General features: G+C 30.5%; 1 protein-coding gene across 4 annotated transcripts; it reads left to right on the forward strand.

Moving 5' to 3' along the window:
• Positions 1-123: 123 nt before the first annotated feature.
• Positions 124-21,428, forward strand: LOC126748016 (cysteine--tRNA ligase, cytoplasmic). Of its 4 annotated transcripts, XR_007664583.1 has the most exons (12): positions 124-403; positions 4,232-4,498; positions 4,557-4,773; positions 4,823-5,033; positions 5,347-5,585; positions 10,979-11,212; positions 11,270-11,591; positions 20,065-20,262; positions 20,339-20,538; positions 20,734-20,822; positions 20,885-21,113; positions 21,183-21,428. XR_007664583.1 is itself a non-coding variant. In XM_050457017.1 (11 exons), exons 1-11 carry the CDS (start codon positions 225-227, stop codon positions 20,952-20,954), a joined length of 2,226 nt encoding a protein of 741 aa, XP_050312974.1. In that variant the 5' UTR covers positions 124-224; the 3' UTR covers positions 20,955-21,428. The 4 variants fall into 4 exon arrangements, 3 of the variants coding, with proteins under 3 accessions (XP_050312974.1, XP_050312976.1, XP_050312975.1); XM_050457017.1 differs by having other exon boundaries at positions 20,885-21,428; XM_050457019.1 differs by lacking the exon at positions 21,183-21,428 and having other exon boundaries at positions 20,878-20,909.
• The last annotated feature ends 5,124 nt before the right edge of the window (positions 21,429-26,552 follow it).

Consider the following 26,552-nt stretch of genomic DNA (forward strand, 5'->3'; position numbering starts at 1 on the left):
TTGTTGCAAATGGGGTTTTCCCCCCTCCAGGAAACTTGTTATAGCACCGGCGCCATCTGTTGGCGAATCGCTTCACTAAAAGTGACACTCAAGCCACGTGCAAAAACAAACGTCATCTCGCGACTGTCATTTAAGTTTGACAGACGGTTTTTAGGTTAATTGTTTACCCCCTTAGCAAAAGGGTTTTTATTGAGTGTTTTTTACCCTATAAAAGTTAATTAATAATGTCGAAACGTGTACAACCCCCGTGGTCGCCCCCCTCTCAAGACAAACGGCCCACTTTGAAACTGTACAACAGCTTGACCAGGCAAAAGGAGGTTTTCGTGCCCTTATCGGGTAAAAAGGTTTATTGGTACAGTTGCGGGCCTACGGTTTACGACGCGTCCCATATGGGACACGCAAGGTACATTTAAATAATTAGTCCGTTTGGCTCATAATAAGGACATTTTGAGGCCTAAATTCGACCCCTTAGGATCCTCAAGGAGGGTTCGAATGAAACCTCCGGGTAGTATGTTTCTCGGGTTATAAAAACTCGGTTGGGTCTTTAAGGGGCTCGATATTTATGCATTTGTTTATTTAATAATGTTTATTTGTTTATTTCAATTCTGTATTGGTCATTTTTTTGTTTATAAGTAAGTTGATTCTGATATTGTTTATGTTTTAAGCCAATTTCTCAAAAAACTTTCATAGCTCGTTTATTTTTCAATTTATGGCCAAACGTTATTCTTTACGATTCGTTCTATTTTTAATGAGGAATTTAATGGTAAAAGAAAATTTCCCATATTCCCAATAGTTTTCGAGGAAATTAGGAAAAACTGGACCCCACTACCTAAAAAGTCAAATATTTAAAAAATTATTGCTCGGGCCATTTTGAACCATAAACATTATTTTTAGAGAATATTTTAAAGAATCTTTTGCTTTTTGTTTCATGGAAATACCCCCACTACTTTTTAAGATACAGGACTTTGAAGTAAGAGGTCACTTTTAGGGTCAAACCTCTCCATGGGACATCACTATCTAAAAAGTCCAATATTTCCAAAATTATTGCTTGGACCATTTTGAACTATAGACAATATTTTTAGGGAATATTTTAAAGAATCTTTTGCTTTTTGTTTCATGGAAATACCCCCACTACTTTTTAAGATACAGGACTTTGAAGTAAGAGGTCACTTTTAGGGTCAAACCTCTCCATGGGACATCACTATCTAAAAAGTCCAATATTTCCAAAATTATTGCTTGGACCATTTTGAACTATAGACAATATTTTTAGGGAATATTTTAAAGAATCTTTTGTTTTTTGTTTCATGGAAATACCCCCACTACTTTTTTAGATACAGGACTTTGAAGTGAGTGGTCACTTTTAGGGTCAAACCTGTCCATGGGGTGTCGCTATCTAAAAATTCCAATATTTCCAAAATTATTGCTTGGACTGTTTTGAACCATAAACATTATTTTTTGAGAATATTTTAAAGAATCTTTTGCTTTTTGTTTCATGGAAATACTCCCACTACTTTTTTAGATACAGGAGTTTAAAGTGAGTGGTCACTTTGAGGGTCAAATGTCTTTCCATTCTTCTTCTTCTATTTCCAGGCACATTTTCTAAAAAAATTTTATAATGCTTTTTTTTTTTTTGAAAGTTTTTCTTTTAAAGTTTTTTGAGCGATTTATCCATTTAGAAAAAAAAAATTAAATTTTTTGAAAAAATTTTTTGACCCAAAAACTGTCAATTTTTCAAAAATCTTCCATAACTTCTTTATTTTTAGATTTACGGTTAAATGTGATTCTTTATGATTTGTCCTATTTTTCATGAGGAATACAATGCTAAAAGAAAATGTTCAATATTCCCAATAGTTTTTGTTAAAATGAGGAAAAACTGTTTAAGGATTTTCCTCAATTTTCCGGAAAACTGTTGGATTTAAAAATTATTTTTTAATTGCATCTGATGCGCGTTGACAATCCAAACAACTTTTATTAAAACAATTTTTTTTCCCATCCAGTAGTTTTCCAGAAAAAAAATAAAAACCGAAATTATGACCCCTATGGAATTTATTAGGGACACTTTGGAAAATTAGATATAACTTTTTTTGGGTGCATTTTTCAAAAAAGTTTTATAAGACTTTTTGGAAGTGTTTTGAGTGATTTATCGATTTATCAAAAAAAAAAAAAAAATTTTCAAAAAAAATTTTTTTCCAAAAATTTGCCATTTTTTCAAAAATTGTCCATAACTTCTTTATTTCAAAATTTACGACTAAAAGTTATTCCAGATGATTTGTTTTATTTTTGATCAGCAATCCAATGCTAAAAGAAAATTTTCAAATTTCTCAATAGTTTTCGAGAAAACTCGGGAAAACTGTTTAGAAGTTTTTCCAGATTTTCTGGAAAACTCTTGAAGAAAGAAATTATTTTTTCATTGCATCTGATGCGCATTGAAATTCCAAACAACTTTTGTTGCAACAATTTTTTTCCCCATCCAGTAGTTTTCCAGAAAAAAAATAAAAACCGAAATCATGACCCCTTTGGAATTTATGAAGGACACGTTGGAAAATTGGGTATAACTTTTTTTGGGTACATTTTTCAAAAAAGTTTTATAAGACTTTTTGGAAGTGTTTTGAGTGATTTATCGATTTATCAAAAAAAAATTTTTTTCTAAAAAATTTTTTTTTCCAAAATTTGCCATTTTTTCAAAAATTGTCCATAACTTCTTTATTTCGAGATTTACGACTAAAAGTTATTCTAGATGATTTGTAGCATTTTTAACAAGGAACCCAATGGCAAAAGAAAATTTTCAAATTTCCCAATAGTTTTCAAGAAAACTCGGGAAAACTGTTTAGAAGTTTTTCCAGATTTTCTGGAAAACTCTTGAAAAAAAAAATTATTTTTTCATTGCATCTAATGCGCATTGACAATCCAAACAACTTTTATTAAAACAATTTTTTTCTCCATCCAGTAGTTTTCCAGAAAAAAAATAAAAACCGAAATGATGACCCCTATGGAATTTATGAGGGACACTTTGGAAAATTGGGTATAACTTTTTTTAGGTGCATTTTTTAAAAAAGTTTTATAAGACTTTTTTGAAGTGTTTTGAGTGATTTATCGATTTATCAAAAAAAAAAAATTGCCAAAAATTTGCCATTTTTTCAAAAATTGTCCATAACTTCTTTATTTCCAAATTTACGACTAAAAATTATTCTAGATGATTTGTAGCATTTTTAACAAGGAACCCAATGGCAAAAGAAATTTTTCAAATTTCCCAATAGTTTTCGAAAAAACTCGGGAAAACTATTTAGAGGTTTTTCCAGATTTTCTGGAAAACTCTTAAAGAAAGAAATTATTTTTTCATTGCATCTGATGCGCATTGACAATCCAAACAACTTTTATTAAAACAATTTTTTTCTCCATCCAGTAGTTTTCCAGAAAAAAAATAAAAACCGAAATCATGACCCCTATGGAATTTATGAGGGACACTTTGGAAAATTGGAATAACTTTTCTTGGGTACATTTTTCAAAAAAGTTTTATAGGACTTTTTGGAAGTGTTTTGAGTGATTTATCGATTTATCAAAAAAAAAAAAATTTTTTCAAAAAAAAATTTTTTTCAAAAATTTGCTATTTTTTCAAAAATTGTCCATAACTTCTTTATTTCGATATCTACGACTAAAAGTTATTCTAGATGATTTGTTCTATTTTTGATCAGCAATCCAATGCTAAAAGAAAATTTTCAAATTTCCCAATAGTTTTCGAGAAAACTCGGGAAAACTGTTTAGAAGTTTTTCCAGATTTTCTGGAAAACTCTTGAAAAAAAAAATTATTTTTTCATTGCATCTGATGCGCGTTGACAATCCAAACAACATTTATTAAAACAATTTTTTTCCCATCCAGTAGTTTTCCAGAAAAAAAAATAAAAACCGAAATGATGACCCCTATGGAATTTATGAGGGACACTTTGGAAAATTGCGATAACTTTTTTTGGGTGCATTTTTAAAAAAAGTTTTATAAGACTTTTTTGAAGCATTTTGCACAATTTATCGATTTCCCAAAAAAAAAAATTTTTTTTCAATTTTTTCAAAAATCCTCCATAACTCCTTTATTTTCCAATTCACGCCCAAATCTTATTCTACATGATTCGTCCAATTTTTGATCAGGCATCCTTTGCTGAAAAAAAATCCTCCATACCCCCAACGGTTTTCCAGAAAACCCGGAAAAACCCTTTTCTTCACACACGTCATTTCTTAGGTCCTACATAACCTTCGACATCCTCCGAAGGGTCCTCACCGACTACTTCAACTACGACATCCTCTACGTAATGAACATAACCGATATCGACGATAAAATCATCAAGAGGGCGCGACAAAACTATTTATTCGACCAATACGTCTCGGAAAAACGAGAATTGCAAACGATCGTTAACGACGCGGGGGAGGTTCTAAAGAACATCACCGTAAAAGCGAAAGAAAACACCGATCCGGACAAGGAACCCATGTACGAAAAGATGCTCAATAGGTAAACAGAGGTGTCCGGGGTCAAATCGAGTCTATAATAAATGATCGTTTACGTGCAGGCTCAACGAGTCCATATTGAACCTAGAAAACGCCATTAAGGGGGGAAACGACCAAAAAATCATCGAGGCCCAACAGAGGTTCGTTATGGACAGTAAAGACCCCGTGTCCGATTGGTTGGACGGTAAATTCGGCGGTACCGTCACCGATAACGCCATCTTTACCTCGCTACCCAAACATTGGGAGGAGGAGTTTCATAAAGACATGGACTCGTTAAATGTGAGTTTCGCCGCAATTAAATGTCGTTGAATTAAATGAAAACTTACAGGTTCTGAGGCCTAATGTCTTGACCAGAGTGAGCGAACATATACCGGAAATCATTTCTTTTATCGAGGGCATTATAAAAAACGGGTTCGGTTACGAAGCGAACGGTTCCGTGTACTTTGACGTCTCCGCCTTCGATAAAAAGGAGAAACATCATTATGCCAAACTGGTCCCGGAGGCTTATGGGGACTTTAATAGTTTACAAGAGGGAGAAGGTAAGAGTCAGCGTGTCCCTACTAATAATAACCCCCGAGCAACACATTATACGTTTTTACCCCCTAAAAGGTGTCGAGGGTCTAACGAGTGGCCGGCCAGATCGCCCGATCTTAACCCTATGGACTTTTTTTTATGGGGCATATAAAAGATCTTTTTAACCTTCCTCCTATAATGAATGAATCGTTTTAAATTTACATACAATTATATCAGTGTGTTGCTTGGTAATTTACCTTGCTACTGACCTGATACACATCAGCCGTCAGTATACACCTATGACAAAGTCACTAACTGAACACACCTGTATCTACCAAGGTGACTTGATGACGTCAGAAATGCGTAACGAGAAACGTTCGCCGAACGATTTCGCCCTCTGGAAGAAAAGTAAACCGGGAGAGCCGTCCTGGAGGTCCCCCTGGAGTCCGGGACGTCCCGGTTGGCACATCGAGTGTTCCGCGATGGCTTCGGCCATTTGCGGTCCGTATTTGGACATTCACACCGGGGGGGTGGACCTGAAGTTTCCCCATCACGATAACGAGATCGCCCAGAGTGAGGTGAGCTGAAAAAAAATTAAATTAAAAAAAAACAAAACGATAATTTCGTTGTTTTCGGGTTTATTGTGAAATGTTGTTCTAAGTGGGGTTTTTTATTGTGAGTTTAAAATTTTTTGAATTATCTTAATGGTTTTTGAGAAAATTGGGAAAGAGTGTTTGAAGGTTTTTCCCAATTTTCTGGAAAACTATTGAAGTTAAAAATTATTTTTTGGTTGCATTTGATGCGCGTTGAAATTCCAAGCATGTTTTGTTTTAACGGTTTTTTTCTGTGACAAATAGTTTTTCAGGAAAAAAATAAAAACCGAAGTTATGACCCCTATGGAATTTTTGAGGGACACTTTGGAAAAACGGGGATAACTTTTTTTCGGTAGATTTTTCGAAAAAGTTTTATAAGACTTTTTTGATGTTTTTTGAGTCATTTATCCATTTCCGAAAAAAAATTAAATTTTTTGAAAATTTTTTTTTTTCCAATTTTTTCCAATTTTCTGGAAAACTGTTGAAGGTAAAATTAATTTTTCTATTGCATCTGATGCGCATTAAAATTCCAAACAACTTTTGTTCTAACGATTTTTTTTTCTATCCAGTAGTTTTCCAGGAAAAAAATAAAAACTGAAATTATGACCCCTATGGAATTTTTGAGGGACACTCTGGAAAAACGGGTATAACTCTTTTTTGGTACATTTTTAAAAAAAGTTTTATAAGACTTTTTTGATGTTTTTTGAGTGATTTATCCATTTCCAAAAAAAAAAATTAAATTTTTTCAAATTTTTTTTTTTTCAATTTTTCCCCCAAATTTTCCCAATTTTTCAAAAATCATCCATAACTTCTTTATTGTTCAATTTTCGACTAAATGCTATTCTTTATGATTTGTTCTACTTTTGACTAGGAATCCAATGCTAAAAGAAAATTTTCCATTTTTCCAATAGTTTTCCAGAAATTGAGGAAAATTGGTTTAGAGGTTTTTTCCAATTTTCTGGAAAACTACTGGAATTAAAAATTATTTTTCTATTGCATCTGATGCGCATTGAAATTCCAAACAACTTTTGTTTAAACAATTTTTTTCTCCAACCAATAGTTTTCCAGAAAAAAAATAAAAACCAAAATTGTGAAGATTTTTCCAGGGGTACCCCTTTGGAGGAGCAATTTTTGGGAAAATTGGTTATAACTTTTTTTTGGTACATTTTTAAAAAAAGTTTTATAAGACTTTTTTGATGTTTTTTGAGTGATTTATCCATTTCCAAGAAAAAAATTAAATTTTTTTAAAATTTTTTTTTTCAATTTTTCCCCCAAATTTTCCCAATTTTTCAAAAATTATCCATAACTCCTTTATTGTTCAATTTTCGGCTAAATGTTATTCTTTATGATTTGTTCTACTTTTGACTAGGAATTTAATGCTAAAAGAAAATTTTCCATTTTTCCAATAGTTTTCCAGAAAATGAGGAAAATCTGTTTAGAGGTTTTTTCCAGTTTTCTGGAAAACTATTGAAGGTAAAAATTATTTTTTTATCACATCTGATACGCATTGAAATTCCAAACAACTTTTGTTTAAACAATTTTTTCCTCCAACCAATAGTTTTCCAGAAAAAAAATAAAAACCAAAATTGTGAAGATTTTTCCAGGGGTACCCCTTTGGAGGAGCAATTTTTGGGAAAATCGGTTATAACTTTTTTTTGGTACATTTTTTAAAAAAGTTTTATAAGACTTTTTTGATGTTTTTTGAGTGATTAACCCATTTCCAAAAAAAAAATTAAATTTTTAAAAAAAAAATTTTTTCCAATTTTTCCCCCAAATTTTCCCAATTTTTCAAAAATCATCCATAACTTCTTTATTGTTCAATTTTCGACTAAATGCTATTCTTTATGATTTGTTCTATTTTTGACTAGGAATCCAATGCTAAAAGAAAATTTTCCATTTTTCCAATAGTTTTCCAGAAAATGAGGAAAATCTGTTTAGAGGTTTATTCCAGTTTTCTGGAAAACTATTGAAGGTAAAAATTATTTTTTTATCACATCTGATGCGCATTGAAATTCCAAACAACTTTTGTTTAAACAATTTTTTCCTCCAACCAATAGTTTTCCAGAAAAAAAATAAAAACCAAAACTGTAAAGATTTTTCCAGGGGTACCCCTTTGGAGGAGCAATTTTTGGGAAAATCGGTTATAACTTTTTTTTGGTACATTTTTAAAAAAAGTTTTATAAGACTTTTTTGATGTTTTTTGAGTGATTTATCCATTTCCAAAAAAAAAAATTAAATTTTTTCAAATTTTTTTTTTTTCAATTTTTCCCCCAAATTTTCCCAATTTTTCAAAAATCATCCATAACTTCTTTATTGTTCAATTTTCGACTAAATGCTATTCTTTATGATTTGTTCTACTTTTGACTAGGAATCCAATGCTAAAAGAAAATTTTCCATTTTTCCAATAGTTTTCCAGAAATTGAGGAAAATTGGTTTAGAGGTTTTTTCCAATTTTCTGGAAAACTACTGGAATTAAAAATTATTTTTCTATTGCATCTGATGCGCATTGAAATTCCAAACAACTTTTGTTTAAACAATTTTTTTCTCCAACCAATAGTTTTCCAGAAAAAAAATAAAAACCAAAATTGTGAAGATTTTTCCAGGGGTACCCCTTTGGAGGAGCAATTTTTGGGAAAATTGGTTATAACTTTTTTTTGGTACATTTTTAAAAAAAGTTTTATAAGACTTTTTTGATGTTTTTTGAGTGATTTATCCATTTCCAAGAAAAAAATTAAATTTTTTTAAAATTTTTTTTTTTCAATTTTTCATCTAAATTTTCCCAATTTTTCAAAAATTATCCATAACTCCTTTATTGTTCAATTTTCGGCTAAATGTTATTCTTTATGATTTGTTCTACTTTTGACTAGGAATTTAATGCTAAAAGAAAATTTTCCATTTTTCCAATAGTTTTCCAGAAAATGAGGAAAATCTGTTTAGAGGTTTTTTCCAGTTTTCTGGAAAACTATTGAAGGTAAAAATTATTTTTTTATCACATCTGATACGCATTGAAATTCCAAACAACTTTTGTTTAAACAATTTTTTCCTCCAACCAATAGTTTTCCAGAAAAAAAATAAAAACCAAAATTGTAAAGATTTTTCCAGGGGTACCCCTTTGGAGGAGCAATTTTTGGGAAAATCGGTTATAACTTTTTTTTTGGTACATTTTAAAAAAAAGTTTTATAAGACTTTTTTGATGTTTTTTGAGTGATTTATCCATTTCCAAAAAAAAAATTAAATTTTTTCAAATTTTTTTTTTTTCTATTTTTCATCTAAATTTTCCCAATTTTTCAAAAATTATCCATAACTCCTTTATTGTTCAATTTTCGACTAAATGTTATTCCTTATGATTTGTTCTACTTTGGACTAGGAATCCAATGCTAAAAGAAAATTTTCCATTTTTCCAATAGTTTTCCAGAAAATGAGGAAAATCTGTTTAGAGGTTTTTTCCAGTTTTCTGGAAAACTACTGAAGGTAAAAATTATTTTTTTATCACATCTGATGCGCATTGAAATTCCAAACAACTTTTGTTTAAACAATTTTTTCCTCCAACCAATAGTTTTCCAGAAAAAAAATAAAAACCAAAATTGTGAAGAGTTTTCCATGGGTACCCTTTTGGAGGAGCAATTTTTAAGAAAATCGGTTATAACTTTTTTTTGGTACATTTTTCAAAAAAGTTTTATAAGACTTTTTTAATGTATTTTGAGTAATTTATCCATTTCCAAAAAAAAAAAAAATTTTTTGAAAAAAATTTTTTCTTCAATTTTCCATCTAAATTTTTTCCAATTTTTCAAAAATTCTTTATAACTTCGTTATTTTTCGATTTACGGCTAAATAGTATTCTATATAATTTGTTCTATTTTTGACTAGGAACCCAATGCTAAAAGAAAATTTTCCATTTTTCCAATAGTTTTCCAGAAATTGAGGAAAATTGATTTAGAGGTTTTTTCCAGTTTTCTGGAAAACTAATGAAGTTAAAAAATTTCTTTCTATTGCATCTGATGCGCATTGAAATTCCAAACAATTTTTGTTTTATCAATTTTTTTTCTCCAGTCAATAGTTTTCCAGAAAAAAAATAAAAACCAAAATTGTAAAGATTTTTCAAGGGGTACCCCTTTGGAAGAGCAATTTTTGGGAAAATCGGTTACAACTTTTTTTTGGTACATTTTTTAAAAAAATGTCATTAGACTTTTTTGAAGTGTTTTGGGTGATGTATCGATTTATTAAAAAAAAAATAATTTTTCCAAAAATTTTTTTTTTCAAATTTTTGACTCAAAAAATTTTTCAACTTTTTAAAAATCATCCATAACTCATCTATTTTTCAATTTTCGACTAAATGTTATTCTTTATGATTTGTTCTATTTTTGACTAGGAATCCAGTGCTAAAAGAAAATTTTCCACTTTTCCAATAGTTTTCCAGAAAATGAGGAAAATCTGTTTAGAGGTTTTTTCCAGTTTTCTGGAAAACTATTGAAGTTAAAAATTATTTTTCTATTGCACCTGATGCGCATTGAAATTCCAAACAACTTTTGTTCTAAAAATTTTTTTTTCTATCCAGTAGTTTTCCAGGAAAAAAATAAAAACCAAAATTATGACCCCTATGGAATTTTTGAGGGACACTTTGGAAAATTGCAATAACTTTTTTCTGGTACATTTTTCAAAAAAGTTTTATAAGACTTTTTTGATGTTTTTTTAGTGATTTATCCATTTCCAAAAAAAAAATTTTTTTTCAAATTTTTCAAAAATCATCCATAACTCCTTTATTTTCCAATTTTCGACCAAATGTTATTCTTTATGATTTGTTCTCTTTTTCACTAGGAATCCAATGCTAAAAGAAAATTTTCAATTTTTCCAATAGTTTTCCAGAAAATGAGGAAAACCTGTTTAGAAGTTTTTTCCAGTTTTCTGGAAAACTGTTGAAGTTAAAAATTATTTTTCTATTGCATCTGATGCGCATTGAAATTCCAAACAACTTTTGTTTTAACAATTTTTTTTTTAATCCAGTAGTTTTCCAGAAAAAAAATAAAAACCGAAATTATGACCCCTTTGGAACTTTTGAGGGACCCTTTGGAAAAACGGGCATAACTTTTTTTTGGTACATTTTCCAAAAAAACTTTATAAGACTTTTTTGAACCTTTTTGAGCATTTATCCATTTACAAAAAAAAAAATAATTTTTTCAAAAAATTTTTTTTTCAATTTTTCATCCAAATTTTTTCCAATTTTCACAAAAATCCCTCATAACTCCCTTAATTTCCAACTTACGCCCAAACGCTACACCACATAATCCCTTCTATTTTCAATCCCGATTCTAACGCTACAAGAAAACTTTCAAAACCCCCCACACTTTTCACGAAAATACGGAAAAACTCTCGATTTTCAGGCCCATTTCGGCAACCCCGAATGGGTAAAATACTTCCTCCACTCGGGCCATTTAACGATAGCCGGCTGCAAAATGTCCAAATCCCTCAAAAACTTCGTCAGCATACAAGAGGCCCTGTCCAAGTACACGGCAAGACAATTGAGGTTCGCTTTTCTATTACACGCCTGGAGGGACACTCTGGACTACAGCCGGAACACCATGGAGTGCGCCCTACAGTACGAGAAACTGTTCAACGTGAGTCATAACTCACGAAAAAAGCGACGTTTCCTCACGTTTTTTGCTTTTTTTAAGGAGTTTTTCTTAAACGTAAAAGACGCCACTCACCAACTGACACTGTCCGACGCGACGACCTTTGACACTTTCACAAAATGGTCCGAACTGGAGCTAAATTTAAATAAAAAATTATTGAGCGCGAAAGAAAACGTGCATACGGCCCTGTGCGATAACATCGACACCAAGTCGGCCCTGGACGCTTTAAGGGAGTTGGTGAGCGCGGCGAATGTTTACCTTAAGGTGCGGAAACCGGCCAATCAGGTGCTGTTGTACGATCTCGCCGTGTACGTCACGAAGATTTTGGGGGTTTTCGGGACGACCCCCGGTATCCCGAGGATCGGTAAGTGGTATGGCTATTATATACAGGGTGTGTCGTCTTTTTCTATTTACAAATTTTATTTGAAATAAATAATTTGAAGTGTTGATTAAACAATTTTAGGGTACTGAGGTCTGATTTTCTTGGTTCTGTTGACTCGGTTAATTTTCCTCGTTTTTTAGGGGATTTTCACTGATCTAGGAATATATTTTTTTTTTATTCCAGGCAATTGGGACAATTTGTTCAAAGAATTTTTGGGATCTGCTGAATGGTTTGGTACCACTGGAACAGTGGTACCGTTGGTATTTGCCGAGATGTGGCTCTTCAAAGTTGATAATAAATTGTTTTTTTACCTGAAAATTTGAATTTTCTTAATTGAAGTTATTGAATTGTATTTTTTTTTTAATTTCTTTTTATCACAACAATTTTTCTTACTTTTGTAGCATAACAATTATTTTGCACACCCAACTTTCATATCACAGCAATTTTTGTACAAGTTGTTATATCACAGCAATTTCTGTGTACAACAAACCCTTTAAGAAGAAAAAACAAACCTTGCACAATAAACCCTTATATCACAACAATTTTTTTGCACACCAAACATATCACAGTTTTTTTTTGCACAACAAATCCTTTAATAAAAAAAAAGAAAACTTGCACAAAAAAACCTTATATCACAAAAATTCTTTTGCACAAAAAACCTTTATATCACAACAATTTTTTTACATAACAAATCCTTTAATAAAAAAAAAACAAACGTTGCACATTAACCCTTATATCACAATAATTTTTTGCACATCAAATATTCATATCACAGTATTTTTTTTTTGCACAAGTTCCTGTATCACAACAATTTTTTTGCACAACTAACCCTTTAATAAAAAATACAAACCCTGCACAACAAACCCTCATATTATAGCATTTTTATTGCACAAGTTCCTATATCACAACATTTTTTCCGCACAACAAACCCTTATATCACCATCATTTTTTGCACACCAAACATTCATATCACAGTATTTTTTTTTGCACAGATTTCTATATCACAACATTTTTTATGCACAACAAATCCTTTAATAAAAAAAAAGAAAACTTGCACAAAAAAACCTTATATCACAAAAATTCTTTTGCACAAAAAACCTTTATATCACAACAATTTTTTTACACAACAAATCCTTTAATAAGAAAAAACAAACGTTGCACATTAACCCTTATATCACAATAATTTTTTGCACACCAAATATTCATATCACAGCATTTTTTTTTGCACAAGTTCCTATATCACAACATTTTTTCTGCACAACAAATCCTAGTGTCACACCATATTTTTTCCTTAAGAAATCCTGTTATCACAGCATTTTTTTGTACAAGTTTCTATATCACAACATTTTTTTCTGCACAACAAACATTCATATCACAAAAATTCTTTTGCACAAAAAACCTTTATATCTGTTAATGTTGCACATTAACCCTTATATCACAATAATTTTTTGCACATCAAATATTCATATCACAGTATTTTTTTTTGCACAAGTTTCTGTATCACAACATTTTTTCTGCACAAGAAACCGTTTTATCACAACTTTTTTATGCACAATTCCTTTAATAAAAAAAAACAAACCTTGCACGAAAAACCCTTATATCACAGCAACTTTTTTGGCACAACAAACCCTTTAATAAAAATCACAAACCTTGCACAAAAATCCTTATATCACAACATTTTTTCTGCAAAACACACATTCATATCACAGCATTTTTTTTTGCACAAGATTCTATATCACAACATTTTGTCTGCACAACCAGCTCTTATATCACAACAATTTTTTTGCACACCAAACATTCATATCACAGCATTTTCTTTGCACAAGTTCCTGTATCACAGCATTTTTTTTTGCACAAGTTCCTATATCACAACATTTTTTCTGCACAACCAACTCTTATATCACAGCATTTTTTTGCACAAGTTCCTATATCACAACATTTTTTTGCACAACAAATCCTTTAATAAAAAAGAAGAAACCTTGCACAATGATCCTTTATATCACAACAATTTTTTTGCACAACAAACCCTTTAATAAAAAATACAAACCTGTCACAACAAACCCTTATATCACAGCAATTTTTTGCACAAGTTCCTATATCACAACATGTTTTTTTCCTTAAACCCTGTTATCACAACATTTTTTCTGCACAACAAACTCTTATATCACAGCATTTTTTTTGCACATCACAACCATTTTTTACACACCAAATATTCATATCACAGTATTTTTTTGCACAACAAACCCTTATATCACAACATTTTTTTGCACAACAAATCCTTTAATAAAAAAGAAGAAACCTTGCACAATAAACCTTTATATCACAACAATTTTTTTGCACAACAAACCCTTTTATCGCAACATTTTTTTGCACAACAAATCCTCTAATAACAAAAAAGAAACCTTGCACAATAAACCGTTATATCACAGCATTTTTTTTGCACAAGTTCCTATATTACAAAAATTTTTCTTACTTTTGTAGCACAACAAATCTTTTTGCACAACAAACTTTCATATCATCACAATTATTTTTTCACACCCAACTTTCATATCACAGCATTTTTTGCACGAGTTCTTATATCACAACAATTTTTTGTTTCAACAAACACTGCTATCACAGCATTTTTTTGCACAACAAATCCTTTAATAAAAAAAACTTGCACAACAAACCCTTATATCACAACAATTTTTTTGCACACCAAACATTCATATCACAGCATTTTCTTTGCACAAGTTCCTGTATCACAACATTTTTTTTGCACAATAAACCCTTATATCACAACCATTTTTTTGCACACCAAACATTCATATCACAGCATTTTCTTTGCACAAGTTCCTGTATCACAACATTTTTTTTGCACAATAAACCCTTATATCACAACCATTTTTTTGCACACTAAACATTCATATCACAGCATTTTTTTTGCACAACAAATTCTTATATCACAACAATTTTTTTGCACAACAAACCCTTTAATAAAAAATACAAACCTTGTACAACAAACCCTCATATCACAGCATTTTTGTGCATAAGTTCCTATATCAGAGCATTTTTTTTTGCACACTGTCATATCACAGTAATTTTTGTTTGCACAACAAACCCTTATATCACAATCATTTTTTGCACCAAATATTCATATCACAGCACTTTTTTTGCACAGGTTGCTATATCACAACAATTTTTCTGCACAACAAATCCTTTAATAAAAAAAAAGAAATCTTGCACAATAAACCTTTTATCACAACCATTTTTTCTGCACAACGAACTCTTATATCACAGCATTTTTTTTTGCACAAATTCCTATATCACATTTTTTCTGCACAACAAACTCTTATATCACAACAATTTTTTTGCACAATAAACCCTTTAATAAAAAATACAAACCTGTCACAACAAACCCTTATATCACAGCAATTTTTTGCACAAGTTCCTATATCACAACATGTTTTTTTCCTTAAACCCTGTTATCACAACATTTTTTCTGCACAACAAACTCTTATATCACAGCATTTTTTTGCACATCACAACCATTTTTTACACACCAAATATTCATATTACAGTATTTTTTTGCACAACAAACCCTTATATCACAACATTTATTTTTGCACAATTAACCCTTTTATCACAACATTTTTTTGCACAACAAACCCTCTAATAATAAAAAAAGAAACCTTGCACAATAAACCGTTATATCACAGCATTTATTTTGCACAAGTTCCTATATCAGAACAATTTTTCTTACTTTTGTAGCACAACAAACTTCCATATCACAGCATTTTTTTTGCACAAGTTCCTATATCACAACAATTTTTTTGCACAACAAACCTTTTAATAAAAAAACAAACCTTGCACAACAAACCCTTATATCACAACAATTTCTGTGCACAACAAACCCTTTTATCACAATTTTTTTTGCACAAGTTCCTATATCACAACAATTTTTTGCATAACAAACCCTTTAATAAAAAAAAGAAACCTTGCACAATAAACCCTTCTATCACAACAATTTTTATGCACAACAAACCTTTTAATAAAAAAAAACAAACCTTGCACAACAGACCCTTTCATCACAAATTTTTTTTGTACAAGTTCCTATATCACAACAATTTTTCTCCATAACAAACATTCATATCACCACAATTATTTTTCACACCCTAAACTTTCATATCACAACATTTTGTTTACACCCTAAACTTTCATATCACAGCAATTTTTCTGCACAACAAACCCTCTAATAAAAAAAAACAAACCTTGCACAACAAACCCTTTTATCACAACATTTTTTCTGCACAACAAACCCTTTAATAAAAAAAAAGAAACCTTGCACAATAAACCCTCATATCACAACCATTTTTTGCACAACATACATTCATATCACAGTATTTTTTTTGCACAACAAATATCCATATCACAAATATTTTGTTTGAACAACAAATTCTTTAATAAAAAAGAAACCTTGCACAAAAAACCCTTATATCACAACAATTTTTTCGCACAACAAACCTTTTAATAAAAAAAAACCAACCTTTCACAACAAACCCTCATATCACAGCAATTTTTTGTACAAGTTCCTATATCACAACATTTTTTCTGCACAACAAACCTTTATATCACAGCAATTTTTTTTGCACAACAAACCCTTTAGTTAATAAAAGAAACCTTGCACGACAAACCTTTATATCACAACAATTTTTTTGCACAAGTTCCTATATCACAACATTTTTTCTGCACAACAAATCTTTATATCACAGCAATTTTTTTTGCACAACAAACCCTTTAATTAAAAAAAGAAACCTTGCACAACAAACCTTTATATCACAAAAATTTTTTTGCACATCAAGCATTCATATAACAGCATTTTTTTTGCACAAGTTCCTATATCACAACATTTTCTTGCACAACAAATCCTTTAATAAAAAAGAAGAAACCTTGCACAATAAACCTTTATATCACAACAATTTTTTTGCACACCATGCATTCATATCACAGCATTTTTTTGCACAAGTTCCTATATCACAACATTTTTTTGCACAATAAATCCTTTAATAAAAAAGAAGAAACCTTGTACAACAAACTTTTATATCACAACAATTTTTTTGCATAAGTTCCTATATCACAACATTTTTTCTGCACAACAAACCTTTATATCACAGCAATTTTTTTTGCACAACAAACCCTTTAATTAAAAAGAAGAAACCTTGCACAATAAACCTTTATATCACAACAATTTTTTTGCACACCATGCATTCATATCACAGCATTTTTTTGCACAAGTTCCTATATCACAACATTTTTTTGCACAACAAATCCTTTAATAAAAAAGAAAAAACCTTGCACAACAAACCTTTATATCACAACAATTTTTTTGCACATCAAGCATTCATATAACAGCATTTTTTTTGCACAAGTTCCTATATCACAACATTTTCTTGCACAACAAATCCTTTAATAAAAAAGAAGAAACCTTGCACAATAAACCTTTATATCACAACAATTTTTTTGCACACCATGCATTCATATCACAGCATTTTTTTGCACAAGTTCCTATATCACAACATTTTTTTGCACAATAAATCCTTTAATAAAAAAGAAGAAACCTTGTACAACAAACTTTTATATCACAACAATTTTTTTGCATAAGTTCCTATATCACAACATTTTTTCTGCACAACAAACCTTTATATCACAGCAATTTTTTTTGCACAACAAACCCTTTAATTAAAAAGAAGAAACCTTGCACAATAAACCTTTATATCACAACAATTTTTTTGCACACCATGCATTCATATCACAGCATTTTTTTGCACAAGTTCCTATATCACAACATTTTTTTGCACAACAAATCCTTTAATAAAAAAGAAAAAACCTTGCACAACAAACCTTTATATCACAACAATTTTTTTGCATACCATGCATTCATATCACAGCATTTTTTTGCACAACAAATCCTTTAATAAAAAAGAAGAAACCTTGCACAACAAACCTTTATATCACAACAATTTTTTTTTTGAACAGCAAACTTTCATATCACAGTAATTTTTTTTTGCACAACAAATCCTATAATAAAAAAAACAAACCTTGCACAATAAACTCCTTATATCACAACCATTTTTTGCACACTAAACATTCATATCACAGCATTTTTGGCACAAGTTGCTATATCACAACAATTTTTTTGCACACCAAATATTCATATCACAGCATTTTTTTGCACAAGTTCCTATATTACAACATTTTTTCTGCAGAACAAACCTTTATATCACAGCAATTTTTTTTTGCACAACAAACCCTTTAATTAAAAAAACAAACCTTGCACAACAAACCCCTATATCACAACAATTTTTTTGCACACCAAACATTCATATCACAGCATTCTTTGCACAAGTTCCTATATCACAACATTTTTTTTTCCTTAATAAATCCTGCTATCACAAAAAAATTTTAGCACAACAAACCTTTATATCACAACATTTTTTTCCCTTAAACTCTGGTATCACAACAATTTTTTAGCACAACAAACTTTTATATCACAACATTTTTTCCCCTTAAACTCTGTTATCACAGCATTTTTTTTCCACAATAAATCCTTTAGGAAAAAAAAACAAACCTTGCACATTAAACCCTTATATCACAACAATTTTTTTTGCACAACAAACTCTTTAATAAAAAATACAAACCTTGCACAACAAACCCTCATATCACAGCATTTTTGTGCACAAGTTCTTATATCACAACATTTGTTTTCCTTAAACCCTGTTATCACAGTTTTTCTGCACAACAAACCCTTTAATAAAAAAAAACCTTGCACAAAAAACCTTTATATCACAGCATTTTCTTTTGCACAACAAACTGTTTATTAAAAAAAACAAACTTTGCACAAAAAACTCTTATATCACAGCAACTTTTTTGCACAACAAACCCTCTAATAAAAAAAAGAAACTTTGCACAACAAACTCTTATATCACAGAATTTTTTTTTTGCACAACTTCCTATATCACAACAATTTTTTTTGCACAACAAACTCTGTATTAAAAAAAAACAAACTTTGCACAATAAACCTTTATATCACAACATTTTTTCTCCATAACAAACATTCATATCACAACAATTTTTTTGCATAACAAACCCTTTAATAAAAAAACAATCCTTGCACAACAAACCCTTATATCACAACAATTTTTTGTTTTAACAAACCCTGTTATCACAGCATTTTTTTGCACACCAAACTGTCATATCACAACAATTTTTTTGCACACCAAACTGTAATATCACAGCAATTTTTTTTTTGCACAGCAAACCCTTTATTTAAAAAAAAGAAACCTTGCACAATAAACCCTTATATCACAACAATTTTTGTGCACAACAATACCTTTAATAAAAAAAAAGAAGCCTTGCATAATAAACTCCTTATATCACAACCATTTTTTGCACACTAAACATTCATATCACAGCATTTGTTTTGCACAAGTTCCTATATCACAAAAATTTTTTTGCACAATAAATCCTTTAATAAAAAAAACAAACCTTGCACAACAAATTCTTATATCACAACATTTTTTTTGCACACCCAACTTTCATATCACAGCAATTTTTTTACACAAGTTCCTATATCACAAGATTTTTTCTGCACAACAAACATTCATATCACAGCATTTGCTTTGCACAATAAATCCTTTAAGAAAAAAAAACCTTGCACAATAAAAGCTTATATCACAACATTTTTTTTGGACAACAAACCCTTTAATAAAAAAGAAGGAACCTTGCATAATAAACCTTTATATCACAACATTTTTTCTTCATAAGAAACATTCATATCACAACAATTTTTTTAGACATCAAATCCTTTAATAAAACAAACCTTGCACAAAAAACTTTTATATCACAGCAACTTTTGCACAACAAACACTTTAACAAAAAAAGACAAACCTTGCACAACAAATCCTTATATCACAACAATTTTTTTTGCACACCAAACATTCATATCACAGCATTTTCTTTGCACAAGTTCCTATATCACAACATTTCTTCTGCACACCAAACTGTCATATCACAACAATTTTTTTGCACACCGAACTGTCATATCACAGCAATTTTTGTTCTCAACGAACCTTTTTATCACAACAACTTGTTTTGCAACCCTTCCAGCACACCCTTGATTTCCTCATAATCTGCGTTCGACTAGCTATGAAACCCGATCGTTTTTAACCATAAATCGGAGAACAATTCATCTCTTCTATTAATTAATTTGTTGCAATTTTTGCTTTATCGAACGAACTTCTCTTAGTCCTGTTCTCTTAATTTCTCACCCTTTCTTATCCTAAACAGAGATCATAGCAAGCTTTGGTGTGTCTGTCCTTGTCGCACACTCTCAGATGGTCGTACGTCGTCGCGTCTTTTATCGGTAGTTTCAACCCACCACCCCCCCCCAAGGACAACATCCCCTTTTTCTTTGTAGGCTTCCCGAGTACCTCCGAACCGGCCCATTGTAGTACCGAGGCCACCATTTTGCCCTACATCCGAATTTTAGCCGATTTCCGGGACAAGGTGCGTTCGGAGGCGCGTAACCTCAAAGCCCTCGACATTTTAACCGAATGCGATCGCATCAGGGACGAAATTTTGCCCAGCGTGGGGGTGCGTCTGGAGGACAAGGACGGTGAGTCAGTCCGTCCCTGTTGTTCTTTGTTGAAGGTCACTCCAAGGTTTGTTGTGTTCGTCTCGTGTTGTTTCAGACGGCAGTAGCGCGGTCAAACTGGTCGACAAGGAGACGTTGTTGAAAGAGCGAGAAGCCAAACGGAGGATGGATGAAGAGAGGGCGCTGGAAAAGGAACGGAAGAAAGCGGAGCAGGCCTTGAAGGATGCTCAAAAAAGGGTTCCGCCTAAAGAGATGTTCAGGAGCGAGACGGATAAGTATTCGCTCTTTGACGATAAGGTGAGTGTCGGGGGGGTCAGGTCTGGAGGGCGCGCCGGCCACTGAATCATCCTTGTAACGTTCCTTACCCGTTTCGGACTCGTTCACATCCATCCTCAAACAATAATTTCCCTTTGATCCTTTCGTTGCCTCAGGAGTGGGATTTCCATGAAAATGAAGTTTCCTTGTCTCTATTTACGATTTTTCCTGTTAAAGGGTTTTCCTACGCACGACATCGAAGGTAAGGAACTGAGCAAAGGGCAAGCGAAGAAGCTGCAAAAGGTTTATCAGGCCCAAGAGAGGAGGTATGCGGAGTATTTGGCTTCGCTAAATTCATAGTGATTGACTGAGTGTGCTCAGTTTGTAGGTTAACAATAAATTTTTTTATGGTGTTTTTGTTTTTTAAATTTTCTCACACAACCAAACAGGACAATTGATATCGAGTTTCTGTCAATCAATCAATCAATCGAAGGGCTCAAATTTGATACACAATACCCGATAATAAAGACACTAAAGGCCAAAATCCCGGAAACAAGACGCTGATAACGCGTAGGGAACAATACAGAGAATTTCGTTGTTTTGTTTTTGAATGGAGGGTAATTTTATATAGATTTAAGTGACTTAATTGTGCGGTGTCGATTACGTTTTTCTTTTCTTTTATTTAGGTCATATTCGTACCATTGACGTTCGTTTAGTATCAAATAGTAACATTTTTTGGGGTGAAAACAGTCACTAATTGACCCTTTGTACGTCAATAAAAACATTAAAAAAAAAATCACGGTTTTCACTTATAGAGAGTCGATTCAATGGGTGGTAAGTGCCATAATCAATAAAAAAACAGGAGACTTGATTTAAAGGTGACAATCAACGGAAAGACTTTTTGTGAATCAATAAAACAATTGAAAAAATCATCGTTTGTTTTTTTTTTTTTGGTTATTTTTTAGTGAATGATTGTCTGTCGAGTAAATGTCATCAGATTTTTTTATCGTTTTTGTGTTTCAGGGAATTTTTGAAAAAATGGCATCAATTCGTTGCTAAAAAAAAAAGAAAAACAATTTTGGGAAATATGCAAATAACTTTTTTTAGGTTGGTTTTTCGAAAAAGTTTTATGAGACTTTTTTGGGGTTTTTTGAGTGATTTATCGATTTACTAAAAAAAAATTTAATTTTTTGAAATTTTTTTTTTTTGATTTTTGAGTAAAAAAATTTGTCATTTTTCAAAAATCGTCCATAACGTCTTTATTTTTCCATTTACGTCTAAAAGTTATTCCTAGTTAGACCAGGAACCCAATGCTACAAGAAAATCTTCAATATTCCCAATAGTTTTTGAGAAAACTGAGGAAAACTGTTTGGAAGTTTTTCCCAATTTTCTGGAAAACTGTTGAAGGTAAAAATAATTTTTTTATCGTATCTGATGCGCATTGAAATTCCAAACAACTTTTGTTTCAACAGTTTTTTTCTATGACTAATAGTTTTCCAGAAAAAAAATAAAAACCGAAATTATGAGCATTTTTCCAGGGGTACCCCTTTGGAATTTTTGAGGAAGACTTTTTTGAGTATAACTTTTTCCAGGTACATTTTATAAAAAAGTTGTATAAGACTTTTTTGAAGTTTTTTAAATGATCTATCGATTTGCCAAAAAAAAAAATTAATTTTTCGAAATTTTTTTTTTTCGAATTTTTGGCCCAAAAATTTTTCATTTTTCAAAAATCGTCCCTAACTTCTTTATTTTTCAATTTACGGCTAAAAGTCATTCTAAATGATTTGTTCTATTTTTTATGGGGATTTCAATGCTGTAAGAAAATTTTCCATATTCCCAATAGTTTTCCAGAAAATTGGGAAAAACTGTTGGGAAGTTTTTTCCAGTTTTTTGGAAAACTGTTGAAGGTAAAAATAATTTTTTTATCGTTTCTGATGCGCATTGAAATTCCAAACAACTTTTGTCTTAAGAATTTTTTTCTCCATCCAATAGTTTTCCAGAAAAAAAATAAAAACCGAAATTATGAACATTTTTCCAGGGGTACCCCTTTGGATTTTTTGAGGGAGACTTTTTTAAATATAACTTTTTCCAGGTACATTTTATAAAAAAGTTTTATAAGACTTTTTTAATCAATTTTGAGATATTTATCGATTTCCAAAAAAAAATTTTTAATTTTTTGAATTTTTTTTTTTTTTAATTTTTGCCCAAAAATTTTTCAATTTTTCAAAAATCGTCCATAACTTCTTTATTTTTACATTTACGGCTAAAAGTTATTCTTTAAGATTTGTTCTATTTTTGACCAGGAACTCAATGCTACCAGAAAATTTTCAATATTCCCAATAGTTTTCCAGAAAATTGGGGAAAACTGTTTAGAAGTTTTTCCCAATTTTCTGGAAAACCGTTGAAGGTAAAAATTATTTTTTTATTGCATCTGATGCGCATTGAAATTCCAAACAACTTTTGTCTCAACAATTTTTTTCTACGTCTAATAGTTTTCCAGAAAAAAAATAAAAACGGAAATTATGACAGTTTTTCCAGGGGTACCCCTTTGGAATTTTTGAGGAAGACTTTTTGGAGTATAACTTTGTCCAGGTACATTTTGCAAAAAAAATTTATGAGACTTTTTTGAAGGGTTTTGAGTGATCTATCGATTTACCAAAAAAAATTTAATTTTTTGAAAAAAATTTTTTTTTTTAATTTTTTGCCCAAAAATTTTTCATTTTTCAAAAATCCTCTATAACTTCTTTACTTTTCAATATACGGCTAAAAGTTATTCTACATGATTTGTTCTATTTTTGACCAGGAACCCAATGCTACAAGAAAATCTTCAATATTCCCAATAGTTTTTGAGAAAACTGAGGAAAACTGTTTGGAAGTTTTTCCCAATTTTCTGGAAAACTGTTGAAGGTAAAAATAATTTTTTTATCGTATCTGATGCGCATTGAAATTCCAAACAACTTTTGTTTCAACAGTTTTTTTCTATGACTAATAGTTTTCCAGAAAAAAAATAAAAACCGAAATTATGAGCATTTTTCCAGGGGTACCCCTTTGGAATTTTTGAGGAAGACTTTTTTGAGTATAACTTTTTCCAGGTACATTTTATAAAAAAGTTGTATAAGACTTTTTTGAAGTTTTTTAAATGATCTATCGATTTGCCAAAAAAAAAAATTAATTTTTCGAAATTTTTTTTTTTTCGAATTTTTGGCCCAAAAATTTTTCATTTTTCAAAAATCGTCCATAACTTCTTTATTTTTCAATTTACGGCTAAAAGTCATTCTAAATGATTTGTTCTATTTTTGATTGGGATTTCAATGCTGTAAGAAAATTTTCCATATTCCCAATAGTTTTCCAGAAAATTGGGAAAAACTGTTGGGAAGTTTTTTCCAGTTTTTTGGAAAACTGTTGAAGGTAAAAATAATTTTTTTATCGTTTCTGATGCGCATTGAAATTCCAAACAACTTTTGTCTTAAGAATTTTTTTCTCCATCCAATAGTTTTCCAGAAAAAAAATAAAAACCGAAATTATGAACATTTTTCCAGAGGTACCCCTTTGGATTTTTTGAGGGAGACTTTTTTAAATATAACTTTTTCCAGGTACATTTTATAAAAAAGTTTTATAAGACTTTTTAAATCAATTTTGAGTAATTTATCGATTTCCAAAAAAAAATTTTTAATTTTTTGAATTTTTTTTTTTTTAAATTTTTGCCCAAAAATTTTTCAATTTTTCAAAAATCGTCCATAACTTCTTTATTTTTACATTTACGGCTAAAAGTTATTCTTTAAGATTTGTTCTATTTTTGACCAGGAACTCAATGCTACCAGAAAATTTTCAATATTCCCAATAGTTTTCCAGAAAATTGGGGAAAACTGTTTAGAAGTTTTTCCCAATTTTCTGGAAAACCGTTGAAGGTAAAAATTATTTTTTTATTGCATCTGATGCGCATTGAAATTCCAAACAACTTTTGTCTCAACAGTTTTTTTCTACGTCTAATAGTTTTCCAGAAAAAAAATAAAAACGGAAATTATGACAATTTTTCCAGGGGTACCCCTTTGGAATTTTTGAGGAAGACTTTTGGAGTATAACTTTGTCCAGGTACATTTTGCAAAAAAAATTTATGAGACTTTTTTGAAGGATTTTGAGTGATCTATCGATTTACCAAAAAAAATTTAATTTTTTGAAAAAAATTTTTTTTTTTTAATTTTTTGCCCAAAAATTTTTCATTTTTCAAAAATCGTCCATAACTTCTTTATTTTTCGATTTACGGCTAAAAGTTATTCTACATGATTTGTTCTATTTTTGACCATGAACCCAATGCTACAAGAAAATTTTCAATATTCCCAATAGTTTTCGAGAAAATTGCGGAAAACTGTTTTGGAGTTTTCCTCAATTTTCTGGAAAACTGTTGAAGGTAAAAATTATTTTTTTATCGCATCTGATGCGCATTGAAATTCCAAACAACTTTTGTCTCAACAGTTTTTTTTTACGACCAATAGTTTTCCAGATAAAAAATAAAAACCGAAATTACGAAAGTTTTTCCAGGGGTACCCCTTTGGAATTTTTGAGAAAGACTTTTTTGAGTATAACTTTTTCCAGGTACATTTTTCAAAAAAGTTTTATGAGACTTTTTTAAAGTTTTTTAAATGATTTATCGATTTGCCAAAAAAAAATTTAATTTTTTGAAAAAAATTTTTTTTCGAATTTTTGGCCGAAAAATTTTTCATTTTTCAAAAATCGCCCATAACTTCTTTATTTTTCAATTTACGACTAAAAGTTATTCTACATGCTTTGTTCTATTTTTGACCCTGAACCCAATGCTACAAGATAATTTTCCATATTCCCAATAGTTTTCGAGAAAATGAGGAAAAACTGTTTAAGAGTTTTCCTCAATTTTCCGGAAAACTATTGAATTTAAAAAATATTTTTTTATGGCACCTGATGCGCATTAAAATTCCAAACAACTTTTGTCTTGACAATTTTTTCCTCCAACCAATAGTTTTCCAGAAAAAAAATAAAAACCGAAATTATGAGCATTTTTCCAGGGGTACCCCTTTGGAATTTTTGAGGAAGCCTTTTTTGAGTATAACTTTCTCCAGGTACATTGTATAAAAAAGTTTTATAAGACTTTTTTGATCAATTTTAAGTGATTTATCGATTTCCAAAAAAAAAATTTTTTTTCAAAAAATTTTTTTTTTTGGCCAAATATTTTTCAAAAATCCCTTTTAACATCTTTTCTGTTCAATATACGACTAAAAGTTACTTTATATGATTTGTTCTAATTTTAATAAGGAACCCAAGGCTAAAAAAACATTTTCCATATCCCAAATAGTTTTCCAGAAAATGAGGAAAAACCGGTAAGAGGTTTTTTTTATTTTCACGTTTTCTCATTTTTCACATCATGTCTTCATTTTTAGAGATTCAAAAAGTGGCACGTGCCTCAATCAACGGAGCATCTTGTACGCATCAAACAAAAAAAAGGGAAAATCACAATTTCTCTCTCTTTTTCTAATCTTTGTCTTTTTTAGGTAATTATTAAACAAACCAACTTTAATTATGTGCTTTTAAAGATGAAGAAATGATTTAAACAGTAGCGAGAGCCTCAATAAATGGAGAAAACCTCCTTTCGTCATAAATCAATAAAAACATTGAAAAAAAACCACAATTTGTCTTCTTATTAACCCTCGATTAATCAATAAACGAACTGATGTAAATCAATAAAAACACACGTTGCAAGACCCACAATTTGTCTTTTATTTGATGATTTTCAACAAAACAAACGTGATCAATTAACACAATAAACAAACTTTAATTAATCAATTTTAAATAATTGATTCACCAGTGAATCTTCCAGACAGGAACGTTCAACCGGGGATATCGTCTTTATTTATTCCCTAAACGTTCCTGGAAGGTTCACAGGTGGTACATCAATAAATCAAAGGCGCATCAAGTGAATTTTCTTGAGTCACTTGATTAGTGATTAATCTAAGGTCGGATTCACATGACCCTCTCATTTTTGCGTAATACCTAAAGAATTGCGTAAAATTGAATGGGGAGGGAAG

This window comes from Anthonomus grandis, chromosome 20 (genome assembly GCF_022605725.1).
Source record: "Anthonomus grandis grandis chromosome 20, icAntGran1.3, whole genome shotgun sequence".
NCBI classification, from domain to species: Eukaryota; Metazoa; Arthropoda; class Insecta; order Coleoptera; family Curculionidae; genus Anthonomus; species Anthonomus grandis.

What these genes read in the sequence shown, in the direction of transcription:
- LOC126748016 (XM_050457017.1), top strand. Translation starts at nt 225, where the DNA reads ATGTCGAAACGTGTACAACCCCCGTGGTCGCCCCCCTCTCAAGACAAA. An exon ending in TCCCATATGGGACACGCAAG is followed by an intron (nt 404 to 4,231) that starts GTACATTTAAAT and finishes GTCATTTCTTAG; the next exon opens with GTCCTACATAACCTTCGACA. An exon ending in ATTCGCTCTTTGACGATAAG is followed by an intron (nt 20,539 to 20,733) that starts GTGAGTGTCGGG and finishes TTCCTGTTAAAG; the next exon opens with GGTTTTCCTACGCACGACAT.